General features: G+C 51.0%; 1 protein-coding gene across 9 annotated transcripts in view; it reads right to left on the bottom strand.

Moving 5' to 3' along the window:
* Window positions 1-16,372, bottom strand: part of LDLRAD4 (low density lipoprotein receptor class A domain containing 4) — a 378,801-nt gene that overhangs the window by 10,760 nt on the left and 351,669 nt on the right. For all 9 annotated transcript variants that reach the window (XM_081262907.1, XM_081262909.1, XM_081262903.1 and 6 more), the window contains one exon: window positions 10,178-10,332. In XM_081262907.1, coding sequence (XP_081119033.1) covers window positions 10,178-10,332 — 155 coding nt within the window. The remainder of the gene's footprint in view (window positions 1-10,177; window positions 10,333-16,372) is intronic.

Raw genomic sequence — 16,372 nt, forward strand, 5'->3', positions numbered from 1 at the left:
TTGACCATGTATGTGAGCTTCTACTCTATTCTACTGACCCATGTCTGTCTTTATATCAGGACCAACTACAGCTCTGTAGCACGATTTTAAACCAGGAATTGTAAGACCTCCAATTTTTTCTTTTTCAGAATTATTTTGATTATTCAGGGTTTGGAGATAACATATGAATTTTAGAGTAGATTTTTTTATTCCTTCAAAAAGCATCATTGGGTTGTAGATTGCTTTGGGTAATACTGACATCTTAACAATATTAAGATCCAATGTAGCTAGGTGCAGTGGCAAACACCTGTTATCCCAGAGGCTCGGGAGGCTGAGGTAGGAGGATGCAAGTTTAAAGCCAGCCTCAGCAATGGCAAGGTGCCACCAACTCAGGGAGACCCTGTCCCTGGGGAGGTGGCTCAGTGGTTGAGAACCCCTGAGTTCAAACCCTGGTTACCCCTCACCCCCCAGAAAAGGTCCAATCCACAGCCAGGTGCAGCGGTGCACACCTGTACACCCAGCTACTTAGGAGGTGGAGGTAGAAGGATGACAATTCAAATCCAGTCCAGGCAACTTAGGAAGACCCTGTTTCAAAACTAAAACACCAATAACAACAACACCACCAAGAAAAAGGCTGGAGATGTGGCTCAGTGGCAGAACATCCCTGGGCTTAACTGACAGTATCACCATCAAAAAGAGAGATCCAATCCATGAATATGGGACGTTTTCTCATTTATCTGTGTCTTTTTTATTTCATTCAGTTTATAGTTTTCAGTGTACAAGTCTTTAGCCCCCTCTATTAATTTTATTTCTAAGCATTTAAAAAAATTTTTTGTTTATTGCTTTTTGTGGTGCTGGGATCAAATCCAGGACCTCATGCATGTTAGACAAGCACTCTATTATGGAGCTACTTCCCCAGTCCACATTTTAATATTTCTGATGGTATTGTAAATTGAATTATTTTCTTAATTTACTTATTAGAGATTGTTCATTGTTAATATAAAGAAATGCATTTGCACACATTGATTTTGTATCCTACTACTTGGTTGAATTCATTTATTATCTGTGTGTGTGTGTGTTGGTGTGCCTGTGTGTGTTCAGGTTTTCTACACATAAGACTAGGCCATCTACTAAAAGAGATATTATTTGTCCTTTTCATTTAGAATACCTTTACTTTATTATTTTTTCTAACTGCCCTGGCTAGGACTTCTTTTTTTTTTTTTTTTTTTTTTTTTTGTACCAGGGATTTAACTCAGGGGCACTCAACCACTGAGCCACCTCCCCAGTCCTATTTTGTATTTTATTTAGAGACAGGGTCTCTCTGAGTTGCTTAGCACCTAGCTTTTGCTGAGGCTGGCTTTGAACTCTTGATCCTCCTGCCTCAGCCTCCCAAGCTGCTGGGATTACAGGTGTGTGCCACAGTGCCCAGCCCCTGGCTAGGATTTCTAATAAATAAGTGGTGAAAGCAGGCAGCCTTGTTTTGTTCCTAATCATAGAGCAAAAGTTTTCAGCCTTTTACTACCAAGTATGATGTGAGCTTGGTTTTTTCATAGATGGACCTGATGATGTTGGGTTAATTTCCTTCTATCCAACTTTGTGTGTTTTTATCATGAAAGACTGTTGAATTTTGTCAAATACTTCTGTATTAGAAGAGAGGGGAGAGAGAGAGACAGAGGACCATGAGTTTTCCTCCCCTTCTTTCTGTTAATGTGCTATATAACATTAATTGTTTTTTGTATGTTGAACCATCCTTGCATTTCAGAGATAAATCCTACTTTTCTACCCCCAGTACTGGTGATGGAACCCAAGGCCTTGTGCGTGCTAGGCAAGCACTCTACTATTAAGTTACATTCCAAACACTTTAAAAATAAAAATTTTTAAGAAGTTTGAGACAGGGTCTCATTAAATGCCCAGGCTGACCTCATATTTGTGATCCTCTTGCCTTAGCCTCCCAAGTATCTGGGATCACAGAAGACATGCACACCATACTTGGCTTAAATACTACCTTTAATGTGTTACTGAATCTCATTTGCTAGTATTTCATTGATGATTTATGCATCAATAATCAAGGGATACAGGTTTATGGTTTTCTTTGTGTGACTATGTGTCTTCATCTGACTTTCTTGGCCTCACAGAATGAGTTAGGAAGGGTCTGAAAGGAATGGTGTCAATTCTTTAATTGTCTGGTAGAATTCACCAGTGAAGCCGACTAGTCCAGGGCTTTCCTTTATTGAGAGGCCTTTGATTACTGTTCAATCTCCTTACTAGTTAAAAATCTATTCAGATCTCCTATGTCTTCATGAGCAGTTTGGCATGGTGTTTCTAGGAACTCATCCATTTCACTGTAGTATCCGTTCATTTGCATACAGTGGTTCATGGTCTTCTCCTGTAATCCTCTTCATTTCTGTATCTCCTGGGACACTTTTCACCCAAGTGTACCAAGTTTTATACAAGAGGAGAGTGGCCTGTGGTCATGACATGGCATAGCCTCCTGCCTTAGGTCCGTGTGCACTGTGACCATGAATGCGGCTATCCCCAGGCCCTGGACTTCTCTGGGCTTATGCTTTCAGAGATATGTTCCTTTCCATGTGTGGGGATGACACGAGTCATTGGATCTGGGATCTGGAAACACTGTGGAGAATGCCTGCTACGGTACTTTATCAAACTGTGTTTTTTAGTCTCTTAGAAAACTGGAAAATCAATTTTAGTGAGTCACAGCCAGTTTCCAAAACAATGGAACAGACTAGACACGATCTGTGTACTCCATTTGAAGGTTTTATTTGGTGAAACATGGTTGAGTAGATGAGGCTTGGCAATTGTGTAAAATATATTTCTTACTATTCTTCATGGTCAAGACCAGTTTGAAATCCTCTGATCTAAACCACTTATCCCTCATTTTAGATGGAAGGGAACTGAGTTTCAAAGAAGGTCTACTACTTGCTGTAGGTGACAGGGACCGTTTGTGGCAAAGCAAGGCTGGCTTCTGGATGTTTGGGTTTCTATTCGAGGGCTCCTCCCACTGAGTCAATGAACCCCGGGGCCTCCTAGACTTGCAGATCTACCCCCCCTTATTGCAGGGTAAAAATTTACCTTAAGAGGCAGAGCCCGTCTCTGGATGCCCAGCACACCTTCTCCCCTTCCACCCCTCCACCAGCCAAATGCTTCCCTGGCTCTGTGCTTTCCAACTCTAGGTGGCGGTAACAGCTCAGGTGGAAAGCCAAGACCTCTAGCTGGCACCCTGCGCTCACAGACTCTTCCTTCCCGGGAATCCATCATCAGACTTCTTCCTGAGACTCAACGATTCCCTCCTAACTCTGCTCAATCTAGGGCACGTCCCTTCAGAGAAAAGACAAATCATCCAGGAAGCTCTGTTGGGAAGAAAAGAAAGGGAATCCTTTCTATTTCTAGAATAATACAATAGCTTAGGGAGGAAAAGAAGCTACAAGGTGCCTCTGGCAGTGTGGTGGTGGTGGAGCAATTAGACCGCAAGAGAAGGCAGCTGGAAGTCGGGGGCTCAGAGCAGCAGGGAAAGGTGGGGTCACACTGCCAGCCTAGAGCCAGGCAGCACCTAGTGCCGGTCCTCACCTGTTACCTTGAGAGAGGGAGACCAGGTACAGGGGTGAGTGCTTCACCCAGCAGCCACAGGACTGGCAGGGGATTAATTTGCAGCCAGGACCCAGCCCTGTGGAGTCCCCCCAGCCAGGGCACCCAGAAACAGAATCACTGGGAGAAATTTGTATTTTGTTTTCAGAACAAAACCACACCAACTAAGTAAAAAAATGAACTTTACCATTAGATTATAAATGCTAATGGCCTAGATATTTAAAAGGTTACTGTAAGTTTTTGTGTAAATTTTTTCTTAAATTTTATTAAAAAAAATATTACATTGGCTTCTTTTTCTACAGCACAAACCAAGATCAAATGAGTTACTCTGGGGTCTACCAGTGTCAGGACTTGGCTGGAATTGCTTTCAGCACATGTTCCTATGAGCATTTTTCTAATTGTGAAAGGGGCACACGTGAGCTGGGGGTGTGGCTCGGCAGTAGAACACATGCAAGCCCTGGGTTTGATCCTCAGCACCACAAAAAAAAAAAAAATATATATTTTTTAAAAAGCAATACATGCATGCATCTTCACCATGAAAGTTGTAGCTGCACAGCCCAGGGACCCTTGGTCCACACCCTCTCCCAGAGCAGCATCAGTTTGCTGGGGGTCAATCCTTCTAGAGCATCAGTTTGTGACTTGGACATCCATTTTCCTGAGTCTTGTTTAGCTTAGTACCAGTGCTGACACCCGGCTTCGTCACTCACATTGCCACATGACTTACCCTAACTGGACTGTGGGCAGTGCCAAAGCTCACATCTAGCCTCAGTGGACAAACAGGGAGAAGGAAGATCTGCCATCACATGGATTTTTTTTTAAAGACCCGCACTCCCCACAGTGCTCTGAGAGTAGGGACATCAGTAGATGTCGGGGCTCCTCACGTGGCTTTACAGACATGCTTGGCTGTTAACAAGTCTACCTGCTTCTGTTCCAATGAGAATCCGCTGGGCAATGGTGAAGGTCCAGCATTCTACCCACTTCCGCCTACCACCTGGGCCTCCCATTCCTCCAACTTGATGGAGACCTTCTCAATGTGCTGTCATGGTCATCTATCGCCTATGCTCTACCACACAAATGCCCTCACTCAGGCCTAGAGAGAAACAGTGTGGCTGGCTGTCAGAGGCTGGTGCTGGGAGCGTCCAGCCAGGCACGGAGCTGCCCAGGCCGTCCACCTGGCACTCAGAAATGGAGAATGGTCCCTGGAGGTCGATACCAGACACATCTGGTCTCAAGGTGTCACTGGAACCTGTCTCCCTAACGGGGAAACTGCCCTGCCACCTCTTCACCCCGCAGACAGCACTCTTCTGTAGTCCAGGACGTCACACGTGGGGCTGTGACGACTGCATCGTTAAGTGGACACTGAGTTCATTTATTTTAACTTTACTGAAAATAATTAATTTCTATCATTTTATAAATTCTTTTCTAAAGTCTGAAGCAGGTAAAAATGAGAAAAGGCACATTTCAGTCAGAGCAAGAGCAGAGGTGCGACCCTCCATTCTCTGTCCCCCTTGCTGGACTCCAGGACTTGGCCTGCAGGCCTCTCACACACCCATGGAGTGTCTGCTTAGGGAAGATCAGGAAGGAGTGTGGACTAGGCCAAAAAAAGGCACCCACTATATCCAACGACCCTGGGGAGGTCCCTCCCACAGCGAGTTCTGAGCCTAGCATGGCAGGTTCCTGAGCACAGAGGTGTTCTGGCCACTAGCCACACACCCACAACTGCCTCCTCTGGCCACCCCTGCTCCCAAGGCTGAGCTGCAGATGGCTGCAGAGCCCACTGCCACCTCTTCCCTCTCAGCCACAGGCTCTAACCACAGAGGTGGAAGGCTGTGGGGGCCACAGGTGACCGTGTCGGGCCAGGCACAGGACACTCTGCATCCTATTGACCCGCCCCATGTTTGCACCCCTAAACTAGGAAGAATGGTTTTCACTTCCACAAGAATGCTCTCCCCCATTTTTCTGGAAACCAGTGGTCTTTTCTATTTTAGCTTTTACCCTGTGGCTGAGGCCTAGGTGCCACCGAGTATTTTCTTAAAAACATGACGATTACACTAGTAACAGTGACAGTCCCCCAGCTCTGAGGATCCACAGAGAGCAACAGGGTACAGCCACAGGCAAGCAGAGGCCTGGCTTCTCAGTGACGGTTTCACTGAGAAGCGGAGAAGATGCCAATTCCGATTTCTATGTCACATCTCCCAATTTTTAAAAAAGTTTATTCTGGTTTTGTCAGAATTCTCTGGGGGGCAAAGGACACACACTGACCACGTTCCAGGCCATCTCTGCAGATCCTGCAGGGGCCGTCTTTGGGTGTCAACCTGCCCCCTGCAGGGCACTTTGGATCTGAGGAACACAAGTTTCTACATCAACAGAGGGAACAACCACAAAGTCCTGGTCCTCCTGTCCAACAGCCTGGGGAACAGAAGAAATGTCCTCCTTCCTCCTGTGGGCCTGTGTCTCCTACAGAATTGGCCTAAGGAAGGGTTTCCTCGGGGAGGCCCCGGGAGCTGGATTTTCACATCTGATTTAATTCCTGCAGAAGCTGATAAGGAAGAAATGCCAGGCATAATTGAAGAAATCGCTGGATTTTAGGTCAAAAATGGCTGAGAATCTATAACTGCATGTGTCCAAACTTAGTGAAAGTCCCTGCCCTTCTGCTCCTCAGTGGATGGCCAGCCACCTCTGCCCACGCGCTATCTCCCAGAGCCAGGTCTCTCGGGCCCTGACGTATGCAGGGCTGCCTCAGGAAGGACTGGAGATGCAGATCACGAACCCGTTCGCTGTGGTTGGCCTCACTGAAGCTTTTACTTTTCTTGCAATTTAATTTGAGCCTAGGTGGCTATTTTTCATTTTCACTCAGAAATGGGTGCTTCAACCAAATTCAGGGCCAGGATCAACTGTCCTCAGGTTTCCCTGGAACACATGTGTCAGAGACGCTGGGGGTGAAGGCTGAGTGGCCCTGGGGGGACACAGATGCCCTCTCTGTTCCTTCCTTTCACACATGGATGGAGACACAATGAAGGGACCAGGGCAGGAGGTGCCTGTCAAGAAAGCAGGGGCTGTGAGTCCGGGGCAGAGTGTCTGCTCTGTGGCAACCGCGTGGTCCCTGTGGAGCCGAGCCATGCTGGGCACCCCTACAGGAAGGGCCCACAGAGAGCCGCTGACTCTCCCCAGCACCAAGGACCCTCAGGGCAACTGAGGTCTATTTTATCAACCTCAGTCTGGCGTTTCCTTTTGGTCAAAGTGGGAAGCCCATTAATGAGAAGGGGGTAGTGAGGTTTCTGCAACCAGTTTTAAACAAATATGGTTTTTACCTATGTGCTCACGAGAACTCACAAGGGCCAAAGCCCCCAGATATGAGGTGTTCACTGCAAGGCAATGATGAGCCGGTCCCCACGGAGAGGCCTGCAGGGGTGCCCTGCACCCACAGGCTGCCTGCCAACAGGGCCCTGGAGCCACCTGCTCCACAGGACTCAGGGGAGGAAAGCCCACTGACAGGGAGGGCTGCAGCAGCTCCCAGGGCTATGGACAGAGCACACTGCACACGCCCACGTCCTCACCAGTCACCTGCCCCAAGGGGCACAGAATGGCACACCCGAGGGGCAGCCTGGGAGGCCCGCCCACATGTGGTCAGTGGGAGCAGAGCCCTTCCTGCCTTGCTGTGACAGCTCAGCCATGCCCCTGCCCAGTTCCTGCTAGCTCCTCCAGGGAGGGTGGTGGACACCGGCCAGCACTTTGGGGTGCCAAGAAAGCAACCTGGAAGGGCAACTTGAAAACTGCCAACCAGGCCTGGGCACCAGGGTAGAGGAGGCAACAGGTGTCGGGCCAGTCCCAGATACTTCCTGACACACAGCCCACCCACAAGCTCAAGTGGCTGGCAAGATCCCCAGCGTCCCCTAGGAAGACCGAGACAATGGCGGGTGGACCCTGCAAGGATGATGGGGGAGGTGTCCTCTGGGCTCTGGTGGGCGTTTGGGGAGTGCCTGGACCAACAGAGGCAGGTGGCAATCATTCCCAAGGCAGGGCCCCAGCTCAGCCCTCCGCTGTACGCCCTTGTCCACCAGCACGGCGCCTGGGCAACCTGAGGGGCAGACACAGCACTATTCATTTCAGGGGCCCCTTGGTTGGGGCCTCCCTGGCCACTACAGAATATTTAGATCTTCCCTATAGAACCGCAATCCCCAGTTGTGACAACGTGGCCTAGCATTACTGTCCAATGTCCCTAGGGAGGTGAAACCACCCCTGGTTGAGAATCACTAGTGTGAACTAACCAACTGCTGTCCTGATACTGAAGGAAGGGTACTGGCCATTCTTAAAAATAACCAGGGAGAAATAGGCAGTTAGGGGACAGGAGGCCTGGAGGGGGAGGGCACGCCTCCTCTGGAAGAGGGCTTCTGTGAGGGACTGTCAGGGGCTGAGGGACAGGGACTCGGGTATGTACAGGACAGAGGAGGGTTTGCTTCTCCCTAGTGGGCGCTCTTCCCTTTGGTGGAACCCTAAGCTAGGCTGACAGTCCCAGCCAGGACACAGAGCTGAGGTCGGGAACCCACGCACCCTGGTCATGGTTGAAATGCACCTCAGTTTTATGAGGCACTAAGCGGAGCCCCCTGCCAGGATATGCAGGGACCCGCTATTGCAATTCATTGAGAGGGAATATACCAGCTTTGAGGGCAGCACCCAGCTCTGGGTCACTCAGAAAAAGGGAAGGAGAGCGCGGTGCTCAGGAATCAAAGGCCTTGCTGTGTGGGCTGCCCCTGCACGGGCCCAGCTCTGTGCCCGAACCCAGCTCCTGGGGCACAGCTTCCAGATGCCTGCTGACAGGATGGAGCTCCAGGATGAAGACTTCTGGGGACACCATTCACTAGCTAGTGACTGACTTCACTTGCTGCCCAGTGGACAGACTGGAAGGCCCCAAAAGTCACTGAATCACCTTTCCAGTTTCCAGAGAGGGAGGCCCTGCTGGTCAGCCAGCCAGTGTCCCCTGCCCCAGGTGCCCATGAGTTTTGGAGAGGGCTTCGTGGGAACACAGCTCCAAATGAAACAGAAGACCCTTTCCAAGCAAAAACACGTTGGAGTTCTGCTGCCTGCCTTTTAAAAACTGGCCTCCTGTTTGCTGCTGGTGGTCAGTGTGTGGGGGTCAGCTGTAGTACGGCCACCACCTGGCTGACATTCACAGTCCTTTTACTAAGGGAAGGAGGAGATGGCTGATCTTTCTGTGGTTCTCAAATTGCTGTTGTGATGAGATTCTCTTCCTGCTCCCTCTAGACTCAGGAGCATTGTGTGTATTTTATGCTCAGAACAATTGGTTCTCTTCTTTGGATAACACAGAAGTCCTGGGGCACTCAGTGAGTGCAGATGGCACAGTCCTGTAGGTACACATGACAAGCTCCTGGGAACCACCATGGTGTGAGGAAGCAACCAAACAGGGCTGGAGGGGCCTGGTGGGCGAGGCTGGGGACCAGGAAGACTAAGGGGGAGCAGGTGAGGTTTCAGGAGGAGGGGCAGGGGCTGTTAGGAATGAATGCCATCTCTGCTCGTCTCTGCCCATCCAGTGGCAATGGAGGTGGGAGGGTGAACCAGTGGTACCCACCTCTGCCCTCTACCTGACCTGGCACACAGGCACACCTTACCTCCACCCATGGGGACGGCCAAGCCATCGGCTCCTGGGTGACTCTGTGGCCCCAATGAAGCAGGATCCTGCAGTCCCAAGGGGCCCCAGATGTCACTCCACGATACTTAATGGGACAGCTGTACCTCACACCCCCAACAGACTCCCTACGTCACCATAGGAGGCAGTTACCATATGGCCCTAAAACCTACCTCCTGTCTCAGAAAACAACAGAGGCTGAGTACCACGGGGATTCCGCCTCCTGCGCCCACCAAGACTCCACACTGGTCTACATTCTCCATCCCCAAGCCTCTCGCTGAGAGCCATTGGGATCACAAACTATGAAACAGGCCCAGAATGGAAAGCTCTAGAGCTCCTGGTCTCCTAGGTCTGTCCACAGAGCAGGTGAGCTGGACATTACTGCTTTACCAGGGGAGGAAGGTTCCCAGGGCAAGGAAACTTTAATTAGGGCTCGAACCCTAATTACAGCCGAGCTCACCTGGCTGCTTGTGAGCAGCACATCACCCTCACCTGAGCTGGCACCTGCTCTCCACCACCACACCTGTCTCCTCCACTGACCCATGCCCAAGCCTCACTGGCACATCTTGTGACACAGGAGCATCACCCGACCAAGCCTCCCGGGCCAAGTTGAAGAGCAGATCTCAACCTAACTACCCAAATCTAATGCGGAGGGAGAGCAGCGCCCCCTGCAGGGCTCCCAGGGGATGCAGGGTTCAAGAGCTGGCTGGGCGAGCCTGTGCCACAGACCGCTTCCAGGCAATGGGCAGCCTGGGAGGGACCAGAGTGGGTTTCCGGGGGACTGTCATGTCTCTTTGTGAAATGGGTGCTGAACACTTAGGATGTACGTGCTTTTCCCTACGTCCTCAACTTCCCCGAACCACAGCGGCTGATGTGAAAGGCTGACCCACTTGACTTCTGGAGCCCAAGAAGGTACCAGCGGCACCCTGGGGCAGCCCAGGCCACACTCACCGGCTGCAGCCCGTCCTCCTGCCTCCTGCTCTGGCTCGGGCGGTTGATGAAGGACCGCGTGGAGACCTTGTAGTGATTCAGCAGGCAGACGATGACCACGACCATCACCGTGACCACCACGACGATGATGATGATCTGGGCGAACTCCAGCTCCGCTGCGGGAGAAGAGGAGAGTGTGAGCCTCCGCCCTGCAGGGGACCTGGCCTGGGCAGTTAGCACAGCCAGGAGGCGAGGGCCCCGTATGACCACAGCAGACAAAAACCACGACCCCACTCGAAGAAGAAGAAAATGAGCACAGTGGCCAAGCCGGCGCATGACTGGGCTGCAGGTCACACCTGGAGCTGGGGGAACACTGAAGCCTGAGCTCCAGCTACACCAAGGTCAGGTGCAGGCCCACTGCCCAAGATCACCTCCAGACTGGCTTCCTTGTCTTGAGGATACCCCGAGACGGGGCTCTTTCCAGCGGCCCAAGGTGCTGCCAAACACTGTTCCCGGACTTTGCCTTTGCAATCTCATGAGGGGCCCTTCACAAAGTTGTCCTGTTGGCTCCAGAGCTGCTGCTGTTGACTGCCCTGTGGTCAGGGGAGAGTCCACAGCCAGCCCAAGAGCTTGCCATGGCAGGCTGCATGGCCACCCCCTGGTGCTGAGCAGTCACCTGTCCACCCACCTGCCCTTGGAAGCTGAAGCCCAGGCTCCAGTCAGCTACACCCCCATCCTGCCAGATGACATCCTCCACCTTCCTCTAAGAGCCAGGCCAGTGCTGCGTGCACCCCAGAAAAGAGCTGGGAGCTGAGAGCTGCAGACGCATTGCATGGGGAGCCGCTGAGGCCCGGGACACAGGCCAGGGCACCCTCGCTGCCAGTGAAAGGCCACAAGGAGTTCAGCTCTTTCCGCTGGACTCGGATGACTCCAGGAGGCCAGGAGGCAATGCCCAGAGTGGCTCTGGGGACCGGCAGCCAATACCCAGGGCCAGGCTCCTCACCCCCCTGAGGGCCTGCCTTTGCTCTGGACCACCCCTGAGGCCTGGTGCAGAGATCAGCCCCGGAGCCTGCCCAAGTGCTCTTTCCTATAGGGAGGAAGCTCCCCAATTTATGTTCCCCTAAAGGTCCAGGGTTTGCTAGAAATTTTCATGGTGGGCACCTTCTGGAAAAGACCGAGATTGCCTGCAGAGAGCAGGGCTGGGGACCACTGCTGCTGGGGTCCACATGTCAAGGGACTCTATGCCCATAGGCTGTGGGAACCGTGACATGTTTGCTGACTTAGACACACTGTGTCCAGGACTCCTGTCCTTGGCACGTGCCTTCCCAGGTCTGGGACGCCTGGCCTTGACCCTGTGTCTCTCAGGACCCCACTCCCATGCTCCACATGACTCCCCAGCCACCTGTCTGCACCCCCTTCACCTCTTCTGACACAAGGCACAGCTTCGTGTGTTTTCTGCCTGCTTTTTGTGAAAGTGTGACAATGAGCTCCTGTTACTGACTCTGTGCTCCTGGTGTCTGGCACCTGGTGACACCTGGCAGTGGCTCTGAAGTGAGGTCGACTGATCAATGACCGGAGCACACCTGGGCCCAGAGCAGGAGCTCGGGCATGTGGCCTGGGGTGGGCTCCCCCGAGGACAGCCACCACTGATGGACAGAGAGCTACACTGGCCACACAGGACAACAAGGGTAACTGCGAGGAACCCTGGGGTCTACGTCAAGGGCCAGCCTCCAACCTGTGGGTGGTGGCACCAGCAATGAGCTAGTTATGAGGCAGGGTGCTCACACTGATCAGGCCAGAGCCATGGATACGGGGACAGATGGAACCCCAACCACATCTGGTTTAACAGCTCATCAACAGGTAAGTAGCAGGAGATTCACACGCTGCCTTTCAGGGTAAAGCGTGCCCCAGGGTCACAGGGGGTCTCTTTTCTCAAGATAGTTTCACTACTCTGTGGACACAAAGGGAGAGGAATGTGAGGGTGACCGCAAGGGATCCCACACACAAGCCTCAGGGTCAACACTGTACCCAGGGGACATCTTCCTAGGCCATCTTTCCTTGAACACGGAAAGCTATGCAGAGCAGATCACAAATTTCGTTTCCTTAATTCCATGAGCATTACTTGTCTAATTGTGTCTCCTGTGAAAAGGATTTTTGTTATAAAAATAACCAAACGTCTTGCAAATTCAAACAATATGGAGTACACACTACTGAATCCGGTGCCTGCCCTGTCCACCGAGCTGGAATGGACAGGGACCTCACTACCTACTAGGCTAGTATCCACCATTGACACACCCCAGCCCCGGCTGCTGCTTTTTAATTACTGGGATCGATGTGCAATGTATTGCTCTGTTTTTTCCACTTAATCTATCACAGACGTCTCTAAACAAGAACACAGGTAAATCAACCTTGTTCTTGAAGAACGTCGTCCATTGCAGAACACACATCCATGCGAGTTATACTCTCCAGCTGGCCGCTGCTTAGGGGTCTGCTGTTTTTCCTTCTTCTTATGACCAGAAGAAGAGTGTGCATGTGTGGGTGTGCACATGTGTGTGATAGTACCCATTTGTCAATATGCCCACAGAAAGATTCCTTATAAGTGGAATTTCGCCAAGCAGGATAGCACAGGGCTGTAATCCCAGCAACTTGGGAGGCTGAGACAAGAGGATCACATTTGAGGCCAGGCTCAGCAACTTAGACCCTATCTCAAAATAAAATTAAAAAGGGCTGGGGATGTAGATCAGTGGTAGATGGTAGAGCACCCCTGGGTTCAATCCCCAGTACCAACACACACACACACACACACACACACACACACACACACACACAGGAATTTTATCTTAAATTTTATCACGGTTTGTCCTGTGGCTTCTGAAAACCTCCGTATGCAAAGGCTACACTGGGTAATTGCAGGAAGAGGGCATGTTCCCACACCCTTGTCATCGCTGGAGACTTGCCCTTTTAATTTATACCAATCTGACAGACAAAAAATACATACCTTGTTTCAATTTGTATCTCCCCAATTACCAGTAATTTCTGATCTTTTCCTATGGTTATGGTAATTTGTCTTTTCCTTTCTCATAATCATATTCGTCCGTGTTAGTTTTACTTGCACTTGACATAAATTGTCATGACATTGAATATTTTCTGTCTTTTTCCTTTATGGCTTCTAAGCTTCCTGTTTGAAGTTGTCTTCAATATTCTAAAACTATGTTTTCTTCTAGGACTTCTGTAGTTTGTATTTTTATATTTAAATCTTTATTTGCTCTGAATTTTACTCTTCTTTTGGTTGAAGACAGCACAGAACATTCTGTATGTCTGGGAGATCATCGATTATTTTAAAACTCAAGTGAGGGGGAGAAAGATCTCAGTTGTGTGAAACCATACATAGACTTACTCTCTCTACAGACCATCTTTCTTTCAGAGTGGACAGCTCTTCCTTAGGTTGAGAGTCTCCAACTTTCTCACACACCCAATGCACTGGCGGAACTGGCCCTGCTGGGCTCAGATGCGGTATCTGAGCCGTGGCCCTGGGGCATCATGCACGAGGATGCCATAGCAGCTGCAGCCGTGGCACACAGGATGCTCAGCAACCTTGCGGTTCACAGGCTCTATTGGGTGAGGACCAGGCCACAGGTATGCTCAGAGGCTTATGGAAGCAGAAATAAGGTCCCCAGAGGTTCCTGCGCCAAGGCAAGTGGCCCAGCTGGCACCCTGGGGAGATAGTCAAGCCTGAGCTACCGCAGCACTCGGCCCAGATGTGAGAGGCACCTCTTCCTGCAGACAAGAGGACCCCGGGGATGCCCGGTGCCCAAGGCTTCCGTCCTAACCACTGAGCATAGCAGCAGCAGGCTGGGTCCCTGGGGCACTCCTCGCGCCTATCCTGCTGGTGTGGGATGGCCTCTCCCTGCACCCCTGCAGGCCCACCAGGGACGTGAGTGGCCGCCACACATCTTCCTGCTCACTCCACACGGGAGAATTCTAAGGGCCTCAGCGGGGAGGGACGTGGTAGGGTGGGGACGTGTGTGGGGACATGGAGAGGAGAGATGTCGGTGGGTTTGGTTTTGGTTCTGGAGGGTGAGCTGGGTAAGGAGGTGGTGAAGAGGATGAATTCTGTTAAGACATTTTTCCTAGCCCACAGGAATAGCAGGATCCTAAGAAAATAACAGGATGCTTTGGGATTTCCAAAACTTCATGTGCTAGTGTGGATTCTGAACACACCCCACCAGTCCTGTTTTCCTTGCCTTCAGTAGCTACAGGTGTCAACAGAAGAACATCACAGAACAGGCCAAAGTCAGGTTGCCATGTCCCTCCCCTTGTGGGGTCAGAGTTCATGGTGCCATAATGGGTGAGTCACTGCCATTCAAACACAGACAAATCTGGTCCAAAGCTTACAGGAAGTCACCGAGGCACCTTATTTTATTACTGTAAAGCAGTGACGGTGACGGCAGTGACGATGGCAGTCCTGTTTTTATAGAAACATCTCCAAGAAATCCCAAGCTGCACAGGGGAGAGTTACAGGAAGAGAAGAAGGTGAGAGGAGGCTGCGGGTCTAGTCCCCGGTTCAGTGGGAATCAGCTGAATCATACTAGAGGCATGAGCGTCCCTACTATTTTTACAGGAGTCTGGGGCAGGGTGGTTGTACCACCTCAGATCCCAATATAGCACCCGTTTCCACTGTGGGGCGCCTGGCACCACCTGCCACTGGGTCCTCCCCCATTCACACGGCAGTCTCTGGGGGCGCCCTGGTTTCTGAATGCTTCATTATTCCTCAGCTCCAGATGTGTTATGCGTGCCCAGGGGAGCCTGGGTCCCTCATTTGTCCTTCCTTCCAGCAGGCCAAGTGAACACCTTCGCAGCATTTGGAAAAGTTTCAACACAGAACATAGTTGTGTCACCAGTGGGGCTGGTCACTGACCACTGGTCCCCCTCCCAGGATTACCAACACCACCCCCTGCCAAAAGAGCTGCAATCCCCTGGGAGGACAGAGGCTGTGGCTAGCATGTCACCCCCCGGGGAGCCCCTGCCACACAAGCTCTCCTACCCCCACTCAGGCCTCGCAGCTGACCCACCCGCATCTGGCTGGCCTGCTCTGCTTCCTGCACAGTGATCTTCTGTCTGCCTCTCCTTCCTGTCTGTGTCCCGCTCGGCAGAGACGGGTGTGGTGATAAGATGACAGCCTTGGGGGTGTCTTGCTCTTTATTTATGGCTCCATGACACTTTTAAAGTGCTGAATGTTCCTAAAGGCTGGTAAATTCTTTCCAAAATCCTACAGAGACCAGGCGGCGGTGGTGGCAGGAAGACGGATGGGGGCAGGAGTTGGAATCTACTTAGACTATAATTGCCTCAAGTTTGTGAACTGTTAGGATAAAAATACTCTTGGAGATTTTAATGGTTGAATGAAAATTCACACTCATTAAACACCAGAGCTGAGGGGGATGTCCAGCCTGTGCTAGGAGAAGGACTCCACAGCTGGAAGTTCAGAGGACTCTAGAGCAAGACTGTGTTATATCTTCTGAATTGCATTTCCCTGGAGGTAGACTGACTGACACCAATTTTTCTTACAATCAGTAGAACGAAAGAAAGCGGGGAGGGGAGACCCACAGAAATACCCAGAGTTGGTGCTACCTGTTGGCTGTATCTTCCTTGATAAGCTCTTCTCTACCCCTGTGATGGTGGGCCATCCCCCTGCACACACTAAAACCTAGTGTATCACTGCTGTTGTCTTGACAGTGCCCATTTTCTGGTCTTCCTCTCCCACAGAGTGACCCCTGGGAGGATCTCTAGCTCTTTCTTCCGTAGTGTCCTGGCACAAAGTTGGTGAGCGTGATTTGGAAGTTGACAAAGAAGGGGCTTCAATGGCCCGACTCGCCCGAACAGCATCCAGCATAGAACCACATCCTGCCAAACACTCACTAATGGTTTCCACGTTGCTGGAGCTTTGCCCAAGGTTTTCATATTTTGTACCAATTACCAAGAGTCCTACTCAGGAGGTGTGAACTGTTGCTGAAAACAGAGGCTCATGGTTGCTATAAGTTACCTGCTTATACACTCCTATTTATATTCATTATATTTACACAAGACGGTTTGTATAAAAATGAAATTAGAAGAGACACAGATCTGAAGGTGGAGAAATTAAAAGTGCAGGGCCAGGTGTGGCCCAGACACATCACCTGAATCCAGTCCCAGCCAGGTGCCCCTGATGGCCCTGGCAGG

This window comes from Spermophilus citellus, assembly GCF_964194105.1.
Source record: "Spermophilus citellus genome assembly, chromosome: 12".
NCBI classification, from domain to species: Eukaryota; Metazoa; Chordata; class Mammalia; order Rodentia; family Sciuridae; genus Spermophilus; species Spermophilus citellus.